Source organism: Rhinolophus ferrumequinum, chromosome 12 (assembly GCF_004115265.2).
Source record: "Rhinolophus ferrumequinum isolate MPI-CBG mRhiFer1 chromosome 12, mRhiFer1_v1.p, whole genome shotgun sequence".
Taxonomy (NCBI): Eukaryota; Metazoa; Chordata; class Mammalia; order Chiroptera; family Rhinolophidae; genus Rhinolophus; species Rhinolophus ferrumequinum.
Window position 1 is genome coordinate 6,586,235 of NC_046295.1, and position 20,847 is coordinate 6,607,081.

Genomic DNA, 20,847 nt, shown 5'->3' on the forward strand with positions numbered 1-20,847 from the left:
GCCAAGGGAAAAGTAAAAGGCCCCCAGAAACTCTCTATTCCTAAACACATACCAAAGGCATTTGGAAAACATTTTCCTAAAATACATAAAGTCAAAGACAAGTGATTCCTCTCCTTCCATTTCCCAAATTCATGCACCCAACTACAATCTGCTGGATTATTTGTTTGTTTCTACAATGGGTAAGGTATTTTAGAAAACATAATTTTAAACTATATCAGGTGATTCACCTACCTATGAAAAATTAAGTCTCCACAGAGCCCTAAAGGTGAAAATCATGTGCCCTTAAATGTGAATTTCTAGAACTACACTGTCCACTGTGTGGCTATATTGAATTAAAATTAAATTATATTAAAAATTAAGTCTGAGTATTCAATGGTCACCTACTAGATAACACTGTGTGTGGAGTTCCTCTCCTTTCTCACTGATTCTCATAATAAAAGTGGTCACCAAATTTTGTTGGAAAGTTAATTATAATGAAATCTCATTTTGAGGCAAAGCAAACCTTTTAAATATGCATAGTTAAAGGAAAAATAATTTTCTGCATTCTCTATATAAATATTTTGATGGAAATATTTTAGTTTGTAAGAAAAAATAAACAAGGAATTAGTCAACTATATGTTCTATTTCTTAGAAATAGGAGAATGTTGATCTATCCCTTAATCTATAAACACTGTGCATTCACTAAAATACAAAAGTTAAAAAAAAAAATTCTAAAATTAGGCTGGCTTTGTCTTCTCACATTCTTGAAAGGATAACCTCCAAGTCCAAGCTCTCTACCTCAAATCACTTATTATGTAGAACTTTATATTACAGCAATGTCTTAAAGCATTTAAAAATAACCAAAAATTCCTGGCTGTTTTGCCGACATCTTTAACAGTAACCCTGCATAGTCTCCTAAGAGGCCCTGAAATAAAAGAGTGTGAGCTACCATCCCCACTCCCCACCCCTCCATGAAGTTCTAGAAAAGACAGCATGGCCACTTGCTCCACAGACCAGACATCCTGTAGAGATGAGGCAGAATTAAATGTATGAGTTGAGTACTATACTCAGTATTTGTATTTTGTGTAGAGTTTACTAATCCATTCTTCCAGGAAATTGAGGCTGAGAGCAGCTCAGAGCCTGGCCCTGCCCACCTCTAGGGGGAGAGCAGTCTAGAGATGACGTGGCTTGTCGTGGCTTGTCAGCTTGTCGGCCCTGAGCACCCACTCACTGCCAGTCTCTGGGCAGTGTGCCTCATGGTGCTATTATACCACGTTACCCTCACAACGACCTGGAGGTAAGAAAAGGGGCCAGCCTGTGTGGATCGCAGGGCAAGTGCCAGGTGGTAGGCCCAGAGGTGAGTGCGGGGTGTGTGTGTGTGTGTGTATGTGTGTGTGTGTGTGTGCAGCCACACCCTGCTCACCCAGGCAAAAGCTGTAGGTGATGGAGCAGAGCAGGCAGTGATCGGTCCAATCTGGCAGGGTTTCAAGGAAGGCTGTTGGGTTGTAAAACAATAGGCAATGTATTTCCAGAGTTGTAAAACGGTCATGCTCTCTGACCCAGTAATCTTACTCCAGGAAATAGAGTCCAAGAAACCAATGCATACAGTAAAAATCGTTGGGAACATAAAAAGGGTCAGGGTAGGCTCCTGTGGGGGAAAAAACAAGTTAAGATCAAGGAGTCGAGTAAATAAAGCAGCTACACTATTGTGAAAAAACTCGGGGAAAGCTTATAACAAAATATTAAACAAAACCGTTTCAGAAGACAATATCCTGTACATACAGCCAGCCATGTAAAACTGTCTGTGGAAAGACTGGAAGGAAAAAGGCAAAAACCACCACAGCTGTATCAGGGTGGTGTAATTACGTTTATAAAAGACTTTTTTAAAAGGAAAACATTGAATAAAAAGGTGAAGCACCCTCACTAGCATAAACCATGCCCACTCTATAGAGCCATCTCTGTGCCACTGCACTGGGGACACACGTTCCTTCCACGTGCCCTGTGTTGCCAGATGACAAGCTGGGAAGCCTACTCATCTGTGTATCAACCGTTTAGTTTGGTGCCTGGCACATGGTAAGCACAGAAATGGAAAACACCGGGGGTTCCATTTGGAGGCCCCCAAAGAATCTTTAAACTACCTATAAAGTTGAATAAGACATCCTCTGTCCAGTAGAAGGCAACACCCAATAGAGATTTCTAGAGAATTTTTATGTGGAGAGTGCAATGGATAGCACTCCACAATCACCTCCTTCAACTGCCCAAAACACACTTTCTTGTTCATTCAGAACATGTGATTTCAGACTGGCATTAAAAAGTGAAGTTAATAGGGTAGGTAGATAGAAAGAAATGAGCAGAAAGAGAAATGTAGCCCCGGTTAGAAAGCCCCTTGCTGCAGCTCCTATTTGGGTCAAAACCCCTGACAGCTGCCCAATAGGCCTCCAGGTTTTCACATATGCCAAAGTGATGTGTTTACACATCCCCCGAACCAAGGGGATGTGTTTACACTTGCCCCTAAATCAAAGAAATGCATTGCTAAATGCCAGAAGACTAGGCACCTCTGGGGAAGGAGAGATAAAGGAAAGGAGAGGGCGAGGCAATTCTACCCCTAGAAATAAAAGCCTTCATGCAATGTAAGGAGAGCCTGCATCCCTCTCTTGGGTCAGCCCGCTCCATGTCTAGTCTAGGCGTGTATTCCCTTCTACTAATAAACTTCTGCTGTTCATGCTGCACAAATTTCTATCTCAACTGAATTCATTTATTCAGGAAGATGAAGAGCCGAGGTTTTCGACATCGTTTTCCTGGTAACAAAGTGATTAAGAATACCTTAAATCCTCCCCTAAAAGCTCACCCAAGATTAAACAAATAGTTGCCTGCTAGAATTAAACTCCTAAAACAAAAGTAAAGGAACTACACCCATAAGCACGGACCTAAATTAAAGCAAAGTTTGGCAATCTGTGCCCTTGTCTTGCTCATTCTTTCCTATCTCAGGCACCCGGAGAGACAGTGACAGGGAGAAGAACCTAAATGCCTGGGTTCTGGTTCTGGCTTGATGCCCAACATGCCCAGCTAAGATGTAAAATTAGTGGATCTTTCAGGTTCCTTCGACTTCTAAAACTCTAATATTCTCCCCCGCTGTTAGAACCCATAATGCCTTTGCATGAGGAAAAGCAACATGGCATTAAAAACCACAACATAAGAGAAATGCGATCCTTCCCAACGTGCCAACGAACAATGGGAGTGGGGCACGGCAATGTCAGGGAAAAACAGAAAACCACAAAAACCCTGAATGAAAGAGTTAAGAGCTAACATTTTGAGGAGTGGACACAACGTGATTCTATGTATTTGTCCAAACTCAGGAGACTGTACGTCTCATACAGAAGATGAACTTGAACATACGTGATTTTTTAAAAAACCTTCCAGGATGTCAGGGGTGCCAGGACAGAATACAGACTGACAAACGTATGCAACTGTATTTTAAATTGTCTGAACTAACGCCACCGAGCAGGGTGTGGGGAGCTCCGCGAGGTAACACTGGAAAACAATGTTCTGAGTGGTAGCTGTGAGACCTGAGGATAGAGACGGCACGCTCACAATGAAGTCTCCTCGGTAATCTGTCTGCCAGGGTTATGGGTGAACAATGCTGAAAGCATTCAGTGTGCACGGATGGGATGAATGGATGGTGGACAAGCCGGTGTCTACCCCTCAGAGCACAGGGTCAGAAATGTGCAGAGGGAGGAGGCCTGTGGTGCTGGCTAGCCAAGGTGTCGCCCATAAGAACTGGCGTATAGGTGACACAGGAACAGAAAGATGGGCACAGAAATCATTAGAGGTAAGTGTGTACGTGTGGGTTAGTCTACATGTGCACATCTCCCAGCTGTCAGCTGAAGACCTAGTAGCAGGGACACCTGAACCCAGATCTGGTTTCTTAATACCATTCTCCACTAAAAGGGACCAGAGCCCTTGAGGAAAACGGATAATGCCAAGACAAGGAAATCCAACATGAGCCCAGAGTATCTACCTTGTGGTGCCAGAAAGGAAGGCAGTGCTTATAAACGAAGGATGGGGTGTGTCAGAGGGACACAAGAGCCCACCTGCAAGATACCCAGTGGCCAAAGCTGGAACAATTTGTGCAACAAAATAAATAACATGTACTGAGTTATAACCCAAAGGACAAAATGAATACATGAACCCATATTGATATAAATGATGAAATAAATAAAAGGGGAAAAAGACACAAATCTTCCTCTTTAAAGAAGTCAAATAATAATGTAAAATTCCTCAACTCCCCTTGAATGTGGGCTGGACTAATGATGGCTTCCAAGAACCAAACCAGCAAAAGAGACAACAGTCACATCACAGACCACCTTCACCAAGTGACCAGGGTCACGGTCAACTGAGTCCTGTTGACGTCATGCAACAGGTACAGTGTGATGAGATGGGCACTGCACCTGTGGGGCATTCTCCCCAAATCACAAGGAAACATGTAACAGCCCAGATCAGAAGCCAGCCTACAACATACCTGATCAGACCCCCAAAGTGTCAAGGTCACCAGAGAGAATCAGAGTCTAAGCTGTTCTAGACCATAGGTGACAATGGACAAGACACCTTTAGGTGAAAAGGGCAGCCGGGATTGGGTCCTGGAGCCGAAAAGGACTCGGGTAGAGAATGGATGAAATCTGAATGAATTATATAATGCAGTTAATGGTACTGCAGATAGTTTCTAAATTCTAATGCTAATTTCTCAATTTTGATATAGAATATTAACATGCAGGGAAGCTGAGTGAAGGATATTCAGGAACTCTCTGAACCATCTTTGCAACTTTTCTATAAACCTAAAATTATTCTGAAGAAGTTTACTTTAAAAAGAAAAACGTCAATAGGCTACAAGACACCAGCTGAAAGACTGTTTTCAGCTACTTCATCAGGGCAATGTCTCCAAGAGCCTATTATAGAAAACACAACTCTCCACCAGACAATCCAACTGAGGGAAGTAGAAGGCCTCCCACAGACAGGACTGGTTAACTACAAACCTGTGAGTGAGTGAGGGAGTGAATGAGGTCCAACAACCAACAACCAGTCAAGAGCCTGAGAAAGAGTTGGGTGCAGAGGACTGGATGGGGCGAAAAGAAGACTCGATGCACAGTTTGGGTGGGGCTAGGAAAAAGGTCTGCATTGAGTCAAAATAGAACTTGAGAGGCAGTTATTTAACTAAAAATAAAAATTAAATGCAGAGGTGAAGCTTCGGTAAGCAGGGTCTGACAGGGAATCAGCTGTTCTTTTGCTTTCAAGCGTGTCTTTTCTTCTGGTCTGAAGGCCATTCACTCCCATTTCCCATCTCATGTCTAATCTACAGTCTCACCTGTGTTCTGTTTCTCCTGTTCCCTGGCTTTCCAGTTCCTAGCTTGAACTAGGCACAATACAATGAATTTGGTTTGTCTAATCTTAATTCTAATTTTAGAAGAGGGTAATACTATTAAATACAATGTTGGGAATATTATTTCAATTTGAACTCTTAAAAAGTATAAAGCAAGCTAAAAAATTAAGGCCTGAGACTTATCTACCTACAGGTGTTAACAGAAGGCAGTAAAGCTTCCCACCCAGAGTGAGCCAAACTTGGAATCGCGCATGGCCTCTTTATGGAAACTCCAGGCTGGTAACCAGAGACCACCCGCCACCTAGACACAAGGCCATGATTTATTTTTGCTGTGGCTGTCACTGCACCGTATCAAAATGCAGCTTCAGGTCAAGGAAGTGAAATCCTAGAGCTCCCGCATCTAGAGAATGGAGTCCTGCTCTCGCCACAGTGGGAGCTATGACCACACAGGGAAGCACCGAACACCTTGCCTCTGCTCTCCACTCATCCATCCAAGAAATATGGTGGACGTAGTCAGCACTGAAGCGCGTTAGTAGCTGGCAAAATTTTTGGTCCCAATGAAAAATTTTGTACTTAGCAGGTGGTAATTTTATGTTACTACATATCTGCCACGGAATCTTAGGTAAATCTTTTTATCTCGATAGTTTTAAGTTTCATTAAAAAAGCAGATACACCAAAACTTTTATTTTTACAAGCAATAATGACTAAAAAATCCCCAAACTTACTTTGCAAGTGTAATTATTTATTAATGCTGAAAGCCGCTATGCGGACAGTCCCATAAGAATGCAAAGGGAACACAGCTACTTACTCCTAATCTCCAGTGAAGAAGCACTTGTACAGTGAAGTGTTTGTCTCTGGCAACAAGTGGGTGAATCCCACTGCCTACTTTAATACTTTCTGTGCTTTCATTTCTTCATCTGCAAAAATAATAATATTCCCCTACCTCATATGGTAGCTGTGACAGTTAAATGAGTTACTACATGTAACAACTCAAAATAATTCATACATACGAAGCACTCGATAAATGTCAGCTACCATTTATTTTTAAGTGAGCTGTGTGAAAAACGATCTGCTTCTTCATACTCTTCATACAGGATCTGAAACACTATTGTCAGAAACAGATTTTCTGACAGAAAGCAAAAAATGTTATATGTGGATTTTCATTAGAATAATTTTACACCAGCTAAAGGTATTCCTTTATGAATGATGTAAAGTGATGTAACGTTATCAGCCAGCTATTAAATTTAAAAGGTAAGTCAGCCTGAACATAAAAGAATATGAGTTGACTTAAATTCTTTTAAGAAAAAAAATCAGGCTTTCACCTTTATCCAGCTGAACTGTAATCACTGGATATTAGGTGGGTAAAACTTAAGCTATATTTACTCCCTATTCAAGTCCAGCAGAAGAATGAGACCATAAAAATCAACTCTAACTTGGTGGAAGTTTTTATTGTTGCTTACTTAAAAAGGGTAATTTAAAAATGTTATGACCTATATTAGCTATGTCTGTAAAGAAAAATCTCTTCTCAGGAAATCTGAAATCATAGCTGAATAATCTTCCTATATTATGTATCTAAGAGAATTGGTTGCAGTGATCTAAAAAAGAAAAAATAATTTCTTTTAAAATAAGGGAGGGGCATGGGAAAAGATCCTCAGCTTCATTAATCATAAGGGAAATGTAAATCAAAACCACAATGAGATACTATTTCATACCTATTAAGATAGCTACTGTAAGGAAAAAAACAAAACCCAAAACACCAAAAAACAAAAATAAGCAAGTATTGATAAGGATGTGGAGAAATAGGAACCCTCACACATTGCCGGTGGGAATGTAAAATAGTGCAGCTGCTATGGAAAAACATTAAACAAAGAATTACTACATGACCCAGCAATTCCATTTCTGAATATATATCCAAAAGAACTAAAAGCAGGAACTCGAACAGATATTTGCACCCCCATTTCCAGAGTAGTATTATTCACAATAGCCAAAAGGTGGAAGCAACCCAAGTGTCTATCGACGGATGAATGGGTAAGTAAAATGTGGTGTATACGTTAAACAGATTATCCAGCCTTGAAAAGGACACATGCTACCATATGAATGAACCTTGAAGACACTATGCTAAGTGAAATAAGCCAGACAAAAAAGGACAAATACCGTGTGATTCTACTTATATGAGGGACCTGGAGTCATCAAATTCATAGAGACAGAAAGAAGAATGGTGGGTGCCAGGGTCTGGGGAGGGGGAATGCAGAATGTGTTTAATGGGCACAGAGTTTCAATTAGGGGAGATGAGTAAGTTCTGGAGGGGGATGGTGGTGATGGTTGCACAGCAGTGTACATGTACTTAGTTTCCACTGAACTGTACACTTAACAATGGTTAAAATGGTAAAAGTTTTGTTATGCATAGTTTACTACAATTAAAAAATGTATAATAATGAAAAGAGACGTCTAGTCTCCCCATTTTCTTGGGAATCCTAGGCGCTTGGCTCCATGATGTAAGATCCAACTTGTCCAAAGATAGAAGTTTTATTTTTCCTTTGGATAATGACATTGGCATGTATGTAATGGATTGTATCTGCCAGGCTATATAAAAGGATGAGATTTCTTTTTTCTTTGCAATCTCTTTAGCAGATTGCCTGTAATGTGATTGCAGTCTGGTTCAATACTTAATTCAATAATAAAACTGTTTTCTTTCTCTGCTAAAAAATAAATAAGACAGTAACTGTCATAAAAGAAATGCAAAATCAACTTTATAAACTTGAAAAATAAAAATATATAAAATGATAAAGAGAAGGAAACACCAACATTGTTTGTATTCAGTGTCTATTTAGCCAACTACATCAATTTTCTAATAACTCAGCTAACCTCTAACAATATCAGTCTTGTGAAAAATCTAATTTCAAAATACATCAAAATTTAAGTTTCAGAATTTAGGAAATCTCAGATTGCTGCAATTAATTTCAAGATGGTGACACTTGCAAACTCTTTATTGAAATATTTTATGGCTCCCATAGGTGCAAGCGATTGAAAAACCATGGTGCCTGTGCCCACCCAATACAGTAAGGCCCCCCCAAGTCTGGACTGGTTAGCACTCCTGCGCCTGAAACGAACTGCAGGCTACAGAAAGTCAACCAGCCAGCAACACACCCTCCAGTACATTTTCCTGCAATCACCAGCAAAATACCTACGGCATGGTAGATTCAGTCTTTCTAAAGAAGTCAATTCATTCCAGAGACAAGTGGGAAATGCCAAGTGACTAGGGCAAAAAAGGATCAAATTTCTAGATCACAGATCTTAACTATTGTGCAGATTTACCATCTCCTTTGCAGATAATTCAGTGTGTCAAGTTCAATTCGATACCAGCCCTAAGATGCCTAGAAACAGTGTTCAATAGAACCAGGTACAACAAGGGAGAAAAGATGGCTAAATTCAGCCACCTCCCCTAAGCAGTTACCCCTTTTATGTCTTCCACACAGCTCCTACTTAAGAAGCATAAAGGGCTTATTCAAAGATAAAGCCTCTGCACCAGGTGGCCAGGCTGAGTGGAACTGACTGGACCGGATTTGAACACTTAAACTTTCTACCATCTTTCTGCCACAATACTGCCTTGCACAAGGGGAATGAATAGCTGGTGAGCCTAGAATTGATTTATGTATCCATTTATCACATACATTTTAAAGACCTACTACTACACACCAGGTAATGTTCTAAGAGCTAGATAATAGGCAAGGTCATAGGACTTACTTTCTACAGAAAACATAAATATAATTAAAAATAAAATAAATGCCAGCTATACAGAGACATTTGGAGAATTTTAGAATACTTTTTATCTGAACTGATTCCTTCAATTGTATTTAGAAAAACTTGTCTATAGATCTAATTTTTCAAATGCTAAAGTTATCTCCTCTTCAGGGTGAAGGGTAGGCAAATAATTTCGTTATAAAATAAATAAGTCCTGGTGATGTAATGTACAGCATGGTGACTACAGTTAAACATACTTACTCTATATTTGAAAGTTGCTAAGAGAACTCCGAAAGAAAAAAATTTTTCCAACTATGTGAGGTGATGGATGTTAACTAAGCTTACCGTAGTAATCATTTCACAATATACACAAAACTCATTATATTGTACACCTGTAATGGAATGTTATATGTCAATTATATATCAATTAAAAAAAATTTTTAAATAAAGCACCTCCTCTTCATATTACACGGTATTTGGCATTTACTCCTATGGTTGATTACTGGAATGTGTAGCATATGCTAATTAGTTTCTTTCCATTGTATAAATTCCCATTGTACAAAACGAAATGAAGAGCAACGTGGGTTTAGCAACATGTTAGAAATGGGGTGTGTATGTGTATGCATTTTAATTTAGAAAACTAAGCTGCATTTTTTTACTTGTCTTCCTAGTATACTTAGAAATCTCTACTTCAAACATTTACATGGCTCTACTAAGGGCCCAAAGCTTAGAATTCTTTGATGTGTTCACACCAGGATTACCTAGCCTCAGCACTAATATTCGGGTATTTGGGGGACGGCTAATTCTTTGCTGTAGGGCTGTCCTGTGCATTGCAGGACGCTCACCAGCATCCTGGGCCTCTCTGCCTGTGGTCACAGCATGTCCCCCAGTTCTGAACACTAAAAATGTCTCTAGACATTGCCAAAACCACTCCCCAATGAGGACCACTCATCGGTCTTCAATGATTAAATAGGTTGTCCCATGGCATCAAATAATGTTCCAACACTGACATGGGGAAATAACATAAATGAGTCCCCGCCCCCACTAGACTAAGCTCCTTGAAGGAATGGGTTCTTTCCGGTTACTCCTCATGCCTGGCCAATAACAGGCCTTCAGTGTTTGCTAAAGGGAGAATGAATCATCGCTGGGAACCATTCAGAAAAGAGAGTATAAGAAATTTAAGATAAAAAAACTAAATCTTACATAATGGCCATTGATTCAGGTGTTGAAAGAAAATCATTTGTCTGGCTATTTAAACAGAACAAACATTTCATTTAAAAGCTGAGTGCCTACATTAAACATACAGAAAATACAAGAGGAGTATATTAGTCCCTGGCCTCAAGCAGCTTATATAGTTAGTGGGAGAGATACATGTACAGATAGGTAGCTGCAAGAAAGCACACTACAGGAACCACCATTGCAAACAGATGACACTGCATGTGTGTCCCTGGTCCACCTTTGAGAACATCAGAAGAGACTCCACGAAGGAAGCTGGCATTGAGATGGTATGAGTAAATTTCTGACAAGCAAAAGTGGGGTAAACAAGAGGGAGCAACGAAAGCAGAAGTTGGGAAGTTGGACATTTCTTGGGGAAAATGAGCAGTTTGATTGGGAGCATTTAAAAAGTACAGCCAGAGGGACTGGGAAACATACATAAAGGAAAGTGGAACGGGTTCGGGTTGCAGAGGGGTCTAACTGAATAAGGAGTTTGGATTAATGGTTTTGTTCAAGTGTTGACAGGAGAGTGACCCATCTGAGATGAGGTCTACTGATGAGACACTGTGTGTGGGGGCCAGGTCAGACAGAGAGGCAATTCTGACTACTCCCCACAGTAAACCATGGTTTAATGAAATGGTATTTACCCTTAGTATATGTCTTACACTCTACTTTTTTGTTCCATTTTATTCTTTATCATTTTTTCTAAATGCTAGTAAACACCCAATAATCTGGTTTCAGAACCCAACAATGGGTTTGCAAAGCACTTGTTACACCTTTTGTTACACCTTCTGAGTTCATAGGTTGGAGGCACTGGAAATGAGGATGAGGGTACGTGGGAAACTGTTGGACTAGAATTGACATGACACACTGTGGAATGGCAGGACAGGGTAACGAAACGCCAAGGATGGCTCTGGGGCGGCAGCTCGTGAGCATACACTGATGCAGGTGACCACCATGCTCAAACCAGTAAGGACAACAGTGAGATCAGAACATAGCGGGAGAAAGGATGGTGGGCTGGAAAAGAAGAATGATCAGCAGGGTCAGGCTGCAGAGGAGACATGAAGTTTTAAGTCTTAAAGGTGGTGTCACTTTTTCTACTGATTATAAGGTCCAAACTCTGGGGTAACTAACATGAAAATACACTAGTCAGTCAGTCAGGTTGAGGAAGGTGAGGCCCGATTAGGGATGAGAATGGTCAGTTTGTGTGTTGAATAGGTCAAGGAAATGATCTCTCAGTAGGTAAAATCAGCTGCTCAAGTCTTTGAAGACAGTAAAAGGGTGCCCTGGAAATTGTCAGATGTTGAATGAATAAGTAGATAGATTATTAGAAGAAAGAGTGTATAATGGAGAAGGTCCAGAGAAGTGTGGCATTTATGGCAAGTCCTATTTCAGTAACCCCAGGAAATGGAAATAATTTGATAATCAAAAGAATTCAATAAGGCAGATGGGAAGAGAAAGAGTGGGCTTTGTTAAGTCTAACTTTAAACTTAAAAAAAGGGGGCTAGGGAGATTTAGGCATCAGTGCTGAAATCACAAATTGGTGGTTCAAGAGCTAAATCTAGCGTGAAGTCTGTTTTGCTTGGCCTAAACAGTATTTTTTAAATGAGATATTTTCAAATAAAAATCTGGATTTCTGGCTTTCTTAAAAAATCTGAAGATCTGGCAATGTCAGCTCTACAGCCCTGTAAGACTTTTAAAATGTACACACTCTTGGACCTACCAAGTTTGTGTACATACCATTTGTAGAGGTTGGATAAATTATGAAACACTATGCAGGCATTAAAATGAATTAGAACTATAAGTACAGACGTGGAAATATTTTTTTACATACTTAAAAAAACAAGTTGCTGAATAATGTATTGTGTGATCACATTAATCTTAAAAATTAAAGCTACATTGTAATAACATAATGTATAATGTACAGTATATGTAGACAGCTGCTGTGGAAAATGGTATGGTGATTCCTTGAGAAATTAAATATAGAATTACCAAATGATCCAGCAATTCCATTTCTGGGTATACACCCAAAAGAACTGAATGCAGGCACTTGAACAGATTTTTGTACACCCATGTTCATAGCAGCATTATTCACTATTCACAATAGCCAAAATCCAAGCATCCATGGCAGGATGGATGGATAAACCAAATGTGGTCCATCCATCAATTAAGTATTATTAAGCCTTAAAAAGGAGGGGAATTCTGACACAATGATACAACATGGATAAACCTTGAAGACATTAGGCTAAGAAAAATAAGCCGGTCATAAAACTGGTACACTGGAAGAAAATAAATATTTTAAAACAAGTATTTTAAATGGATGACTGGTTTGAGTTATTCCCTGGTCAATGTACTTTCACCTAAATCTACATATACTTCTACAAGAGCGTGACTTGTAATGGGAAAAAAAACAGAATAAGGTATATTGCTAGTTTTCAGTGTCTCTGGGATAGAAACTGTGTCACTCCCATTCTAACTGGAAAAAGCAATAGAGGCATTTTGCTATCAGATCTGACCTGAAAGTGAACTGCATGTAGGCACACCCCAAAGCATTCTTACACAATGAAACTGAACTTTGACTTCAGCCAGGCACTTCCCTTTTGAAGAGGTTACTGGTTACTTGTCCCCAGGTGTCACTTAATCAGCAAGCCTGTTTTTCCCATATTAGATGGGATAAAATGTGGATGGCTAAATGAGACAGACAGCCCTGCAAGAGAAAGGACCTAACAAGGGCCTGGCACCTTACAGGTTAATCCCCCTCCCCCATTACGTGCAAGGAAAGAGATCATCATCTCAAAATCTCAGGCCACAGCCGAATATCACATTCTTCTACTGACTTAAAACACGAGCACTGCTTTGTGTAAGATCTAAGTAAATACGCCAGCCAGAACACTGATTCAGGATAAGATCTGAAGAACTTCATCATAAACCTGCTCACTGACACCACAAGTCTTGTGACATGAACATTTTTAGGAAAGCTCCAGGGATTCAATGCCACTAAGATTTTTAAATAAACACCAGTCTCTCACTAAGTGTCAAAGGTTATGATGATTCAAGGCATACAAAAGGAAATGCTCCGTAACCAGCAGAAGCCAAGTTCAGGACAGGCAGTTTAGTGACCTGAACAAAATTAGCTGATTACATAGGTGAACTTCTAATGGTTAAAGAAATATAATTATTACTGTACAAAAAAATGACAATTATTACTCAATTATTATCAAAGACATACTCTTCTAAGTCAAAAAAAATCTCTCTAAGCAAAGCTGACTGGAAATTAAACCTCTTTGCCAGTTTATAGAAACCTCAAGGCCAATTTGTATAAGAGAAAGACCTCATATGCCCAAAATAACATAGTGAGGTATTTCTGTCAGTTTTTATTTAACTTTTCTTCAAAGAAAAAAAGTACTGATTATTGTACAGTAAAATGAACTTTTATTTACTTTATAGCTTTTATTTACTTTTATTTACTGTATAGTTCTACGATTTTAAAATATGCTACCTTCATTACCATCAGGATACAGAACAGTTCCATCACCCCAAAAAGTTCCCTCCTGCTGCCTTGCCCCTTTGTAGTCCCACTCCCTTGCCCTTCCCCTCTGGCAACCATTGATCTGCCCCCATCGCTATAAGCTTATCCTCATGAGAACAGTATCATAACTAGAATCATACCTTTTGAGCCTGGCTTCTTTTACTCAGTATAAACCTTAAAGATTCATCCAAGTTGTTGAATGTATCAATAGTTCCTCCCTTTTTATTGCTAAGAAGTATCGCATAGTACAGATGTACCACAGTTTAACTATTCACCTATTAAACGATATTTTGGTTGTTTCGAGTTTGGGCTATTATGAACAAAACTACTATGAACATTCATGTATGTTTTTTGTGTGAATAAAAATTTCACTAGGTAAATATCCAGGAGTAGGACTACTGGATCATATGGGAAATGTATGTTCAACTCTGTAAGAAACCACTGAGCTCTTCTCCAGGGTGGCGGTGCCCTCTTACATTCCCACCAGCCACGCCGGATGATTCCCGCTGCACAGCGTTCTTGTTGGCACTTGATATTGTCAGTGTTGTTTATTTCAGCCATGCTAACAGGTATGTAGTGATATGTCATCACAGTTTTAATTTCCTTAACCATTTTAATAGGCATTTTTAAAAAACAGTACACACTGTTTTACTCCCATAGAGAATGCTGAACATAAAATTCTTCTGACTCAAAATCAACCTTATAAACACTGTACCACCCTCAGGGGCTACTGAAGTACATAGGGTTGTTTTCCTTTTTCTAAGTAGCCCAGAATGATGTCTGCTTTTTATAGCTTTTGTATCTTCTATCTCCTCCCTTGTGAAGTGTCACTTCTTGCTATTAATGGTGCTCCTGCCTCTGGCAGATTTTCCTCTGCACCCTTTTCTCAAGCTGAGTTTAGAAACAAATAACTAAACTTATCAGAATTACATCTAACAAGGAGAGGGCAGTCCATGAAGGAGAGAACTTGATTCTTCGATGAGGAAAAGAGAAGCATCTTTTTTCTTTTTGGGTCACTGTACTAAAACTTCTGACTTCTCCTTTGCTGAGAAACTTCTAGTAGCTAAATTTCTTAGGCATTTTCCAAAAAAGGTGAAGTTGCCAGGGAAGCGACCATCAGGTAATAGAATCATTATTACATTAATCTGCAATTAACACTATACTATGATTCTATATCAGGAGTTTATCTAAAGCAAAATAATAATAGACAAAATTATTTCGTGTCTAGAAACCTAAGTGGAAGCAATGATCTTAAATCTAGTCTCCAAACACTTATTCACACATTGGTCAAAATTCTGAGCGCCTAGTAGGTAAGTGAGACATTCACAGGGGTGCAAAGATAAATATAAAGAAAGTGTGCTTTTAAAAAAAATTTCACCTGCATGCCCTCCTTAAAAAGAATTCAGCAGTTCTTTCAAAAGATAGTGACTGTACACACAGATTCTAATCCTAATATTGACAGTGTTCCTTTGAAAGTCACTTCACTAGAAAGCTCATCCTGTCTTTCTAGTAGCAGTTTCCATCTCTGAACAAGATAAAATTGTTCACACTCATAACATTTTCTGGAGGTGCATCACCTCTGGGAATGGCACTGCGTTACTGCTCAGAAAGCCCACGTTCCAGGGCAGAAAATGCCAGCAGCAGCCCCTGGCTCTCACCCGAACTTCCCCAGGGGACATGCTGTGTCTGTGCCATGCTCTTAGACCAATCGCTGCTCTTTCAGCAGCCCCGACCCACAGACTTAGAAACCCTGTCACCAATTGCAACAGGATCGGGGTGGGACTTCCGCTATCACTTTAGGCTTAACCACCACCATCTCAGTGCAGGCAGTAGGGGCAGTCAGGAAGAGTTTCAATTTCACAAACTTTGGGCTTCAAGCAGAAGCAAAGGAAGGACAAACTGGAAGAAAGAGTGGCAAGAGCCAGAAAACCAACACAGGTCCCCAAAAATTTTAAAGAAAAACAGTGAAAAGGAAGCAATAAAAACTCAAGTCAAGGGTCAGTGATTTGCATGTTATCTCTGCCCTCACTGCTGGTCCTGAAGCTCTCCATGGCCCAGGTTCAGCGAGGCGTCCTCTGCCAAAGGGACAGCAGAGCAGCCACAGCCGAAGCTCTGATTACCAGGGTGCACGGCCCAAAGTAGCGGAGTCCCCACTGTGCTGAGAGAAGTAAATCCTGGAAACTGATTCACATGCTCTTCTCCCTAACTGGGAAGTACTCCTTTCACAGCAGACACACAGATCCCAAGAACTTTAAGACTTGTGCACACAGACTCTAAGTCACAGAACTGACAAAATTCCATCGTGTCAAATGTTAGGATTCTTTGAATTCTAACACAAAAATCAGACAATGTCTCTAAGACTGTCATCTTACAGGGAACCTGGACACAGCCCCGCGTTCTCAAGGGGGACCAATTCCGCAGGCCTTATCCAGGTCAATGCCCGGCTGAGATGCGGTGACAGCAGCAGGCAGTTTCCACCCACCCCCACCAACTGGGGACCCCTTCCAGTCGCCATATAGCCCACCAGCCCCCACGAAAAACCTGTTGCAGTCCAAGCATTGCTTTTCGAACACGGGTATGGGTACCTCATCAAAGCTCAGGTTAGTCATCAGCCCACCTCAAAAAGTGGGGAAGCACTCGGGGGTCTCTGATAGGGGGACGCTTGCTGCATCCTGCGAGCCTGATCTGCACCTACCCGCCGTTTCTGAGGGTCTCGAACAGCCTGGGCGGCGGGGCTCCCGGACACTTGCAGCTGCCCGCCAGGCTCCAGGCCGCGCGTCCATCTTGCGGCCGGGCGGACAGGAAAGAGAGCGGCGCCTGCGGCCCAGACCCCGGCAACTCTGACCCCGGCCCACCCTGACCCCGCGTCCAAGCAACCCTGGCCCACCCCGACCCCAGGTCCAAAAGACCCCAGCCACCCTAACCCGGGGTCCCCACAACCCGGCCGACCCCAGCCCCGGCACATTCTGACCCTTGCCTCCCTTGACCCCGGACCTCCGACCACCGGACCTCGCCCCGACCCTACCTCCGGACTCCCAAACCCCGGCCCGCCCCGCCCCCGGCCTCCCAGACCCTAGTCGGACCACCGCCCGGGCCCAGATCCTGGTCCAACCATTCCCAGTCCCGACCACGGCCCTCCGGCCCCCAATCAAGCACCGACCCCGACCCTTGGCTCCCTGACCCCGGCCCCCGCCGCGCGCCCGCCGGCCGGCCGCACCTTGACGTGGAAGCGAATGAGCGCCAGGCGGATGCAGTGCGCCATGCAGACGGGCGGCAGGAACCAGACCTTGGGCGGCGGGGTGCCCTTGTTCTGGACATGGCTGACGATCTGCTGCGCCGTCTGGCGCTCGTTGCCCTGCCGCTTGACCCATTCGTGCAGCCGCGCCTTCTCGAGGGCGCCGTTGAAGAAGACGAAGAGCTCGATGTTGCCGCCGAAGCAGGCCTTGGCCAGCGCGGCCAAATAGCCGAGCATGTGGTTCCACTGGCCGCCGCTCACCCAGTCGGTGTAGAAGCCGCCGTACAGGCGGTGCAGGCAGTTGTCGGCGTCCACCAGCAGGCGCAGCGGCGTGTGCGGGGGCCGCTGCCGCCCGCCGCCCACCAGGCTGCCCCGGGCCAGCTTCTGCAGCTCCACCGGAACCACGGCGCTCGGGCAGTGCTTCTCGATGTAGTCTTGGAAGCCCTGCACGCCCATGGCGGCGGCGGCGGCGGCGGGCGCGGGGCGGCGGGGCGGCGGGGCCGGGGGCGGCGGGGCCGTGGCGCGGCCGGGCGGCGGCGGGCTTTAGGGGGGGCCGGGGCGGGCCGCGGGCGCGCTCATGGCCGCTGCGGCCGCCATGTGCTGCCGCCTCCCAGGGCCATGGCGGGGAGGGACCTGCGCCGTGCGCCGCTCCAGGCCCAGGCCAGGCAGAGGCGGCCTCGCGCTGGCGGGCGGGCGGCGGGGCGGGGCGGGGCGGCGCGAGCTGACGTACGCGGCCGGCGGAAGAGGCGGTGCCGCGGCCTGCGGGGCCCGACCTGAGACCCTGGGCCCCGACCGGCTGCCAACCCAGCGGAGGAGAACAGCCCGGAGAGGAGAGGCCGCACCACCTTGCCCGGGAGAGGGTAGAGGGCGCCCGGGAGGCCTTGGGGCGGCGTCTGCGTCACCATCCCCGTGCCCCGGAGCCAGTCAAGCGGCCCTGTCCCCATCCTCACCGGGAAGCCGGTCACCCTTTACCGTCCTCGGGTCCGGTCACCTCAAAAGGCCCATCCTGTCCCTGGGGTCCGGTTCTCCCAAGTAGGCTCGTACTGTCCCCGGATCTAGTCACCCAGAGGAAGCCGCGTCCCGTCCCCAGATCCGGTCACCCCGAAAAGAAACCCGTCTCCGGGAGCTGATCATCCTGAGGAAGCCTTTTCTTGTCCCCGGGGTCCTGTCACCCGGAGGAGGCCTCATCCTGTCCCCGGATCCGGTCACCCCGAGGAGGCTGCTCACCCCCAGGCCGGACTAGTGCCCTGGCTGGGGTGGCTGCGGAGGGAAAGGTGAGCAGGCTGGTCAGGAGCTTGGAAGTCGAGGTGCCCTTGGGAGGGAGGAGCAAGCAGACGCCACTGTCCCAGGTGGAGAAAGGAATCCTGTAGCTGTGCTCTGCCCCCGGGTCTAGGTACCGATGTGTAGAAATGATCACCTTCCTCAACCTTAATTGAGATGGTATCTTTAGTTAACTTAGGAAATACTCTCCAGACGTCCAGTTGTTCACAAGGAGTGGGGTCCTAATTTGGGGGAAGTTGAAATGGTATCAGTTTTACCCCAATACGCTGGGTTTATGGCTCTCCTGGGGAAAATGGGGACCTATGTGGGGAAAAGGGGCACTGGAGGTCCCTGTTAGGGGGCAGGTTTGCCTACTGGTAGTTCTGACTCTGAAACCATTCAAAGTGGTTTTACTGCCTGAAGGAGCCTGAGGCTTCTCTTTATGGTTGTTTTCACACTGGTGACAGATTTCCTGGTCCAGACCATGCAATGACAGATAGATTATAATGTCTGAGTATACAAGTAACCTTAGTGTCATAATCACCAAAGAGACTTTAAAAACAGGTCTGTTACAGCATGTGAAATGCCTCTCTGTTTCGTTCCCACGATGAAAGCCCATTTTCCCTATCTCCCTTTCTTGGGGCTGTTCAGTGCCTCCTAAGGAAAGACTTAAATGCTTGTTGCTCTAGTCATATCATAGTCCTTTCATGACTTCTGTCCCAGAGTACTGCAGTAACTGCTTTTAAAGTGAATTTAATACGGTAAATATATTATGCTTCAATAAAATGTTTATAGAAACAGATTAGTGTCTTGCAGAATGAAGCATTTAGAAACTCCAAACTCTTTTAAGTGGTTGGAAGTGGCATTTTTACTGTACCTCCAGCCCTCCCATTTTCTTTTTCTGGGGAAACTTCTATAGAGGAGCAGGTTCAGACAGCAGGTGCAGAGAAGATGGAACCTGCGCTGGTGTAGGCTATATAAGAAGCCCCCACACTTTTTGTCCCTGAAAAGGCAAGTTGAGTTTTTTAGTTTCTTATAATGTCACCTCAAATACAGGCCAGTGTGATCTGTACCTGAGTAAAATGCTGTTGGTATTTTGAAAAGTATGTTAAATTTTTCAAAACCAAGCTATGGCAAGTTAAGCCATTTACCCATGCACAAAATTAGTGATGAAGCCACAATTATGTGTTTTGTAGAAATACAATTAGCCACTTAAAGCCATATTAAATATTGACACTCCAGAAATATTCGAACTTCCTTCTATAACCCACTGAAGTTTCACAAGATTAAGTGTAATAGTTTTAATCATTCATTGTATTTTAATTTATAGCATTCATTTCATGTATTTATCTTCACTATGTACTGTTTATTATTTCTTTTAAATGTGTTTGGTTTTAATGTTTTAAATGCTTTAGTGACAGTATCTGGGATTGTGGAAATAAATTTATTTTTACCTTAAGACAGTGTAGAGTACTAAGGTCCTCGTGTCAGACTGCCAATTCAGTCTCATCTTATGTCTGTGCCCGTGGGAAAATTACTTAACCTTTTTAAACCTTGGTTTTTGTCATCTGTACAATAAGGACAGTGATAGTACTTAATTCCCAGATTAAATGAGATAATTTGTGAGCTTACTATACAACAAATGCTCAGTAAATATTGGCTTTTGTAATTATTACTTTCCAATACTATAATTGTATAGGCTTGAGGACCTGGACCAGTTATTTTACTTTTTGAAACTTTAAAATTCATTTTTGTAAGCATAAAACATAAAATTCATTTGTGCTTACTTTCCCTATTTAATTTTGTGTTCACCTTTAAAAAAACTAATTCTTTTATTTTTTGAGCAATATTATTAATGACTAGCAAAATGTTTGGCTGAGAAATTATATAATCTGCATCCTTATATAATCTGCATCAAATTCAGGTGTTGGTTGAAGTTAAATTTTTAAAATATCAAAGTAAAAATAAACATCTGTATTTAAAATTTAATTGTAAATTATAATATCTTCTTGGATTCTCAACATCTGACAATTAATAATTAAAAATTATAATATCTTCTTGGATTCTCAACATCTGACAATTAATGGTTGGGTTCCAACCACTTTATCTTTAGATAATTCACTTAGAGCATATGACAAAACTTAATTTTTCCAAGAGATTGCCATGCAAGCAAGAAAAAAAATCTGAAAAATAAATAAAAATGCTAAAAGGGACATGGGCCCATGCTTCACAAAAATTACAAAAAGAAATCTCAGAAAAACAGTTATGATTAATAGACAAAGAAAGCCAGCCCATGGTGTGCAGAAATTACCAATGTGTGGAAAATCAAGAATAGAAATACTTATTTTCAGCTCTTTCACACTTCAACCAATTTGTTTTTGGTCTATTTATCTATAGCCCAAAGTAGGAAAATATGTCTTATTTATGTGATTCTTTCCAAACGAAAGTGCTTCATAATAGAATGATATATTTAATTAATACTCTACTTAATTGAGGCTTCTATCCACCAGCAAT

At 42.6% G+C, this 20,847-nt stretch overlaps 1 protein-coding gene across 2 annotated transcripts in view; it reads right to left on the reverse strand.

Annotated features, from left to right (window-relative positions):
* Positions 1-17,739, reverse strand: part of FAM120A (family with sequence similarity 120A) — a 102,759-nt gene extending 85,020 nt beyond the window's left edge. Inside the window, exon 1 of one of the 2 annotated variants that reach the window (XM_033124169.1) lies at positions 17,056-17,739. In XM_033124169.1, coding sequence (XP_032980060.1) covers positions 17,056-17,529 — 474 coding nt within the window. In that variant the 5' untranslated portion in view covers positions 17,530-17,739. The remainder of the gene's footprint in view (positions 1-17,055) is intronic. The other variant, XM_033124170.1, reaches the window with a different exon arrangement.
* Between the last annotated feature and the right edge of the window lie 3,108 nt (positions 17,740-20,847).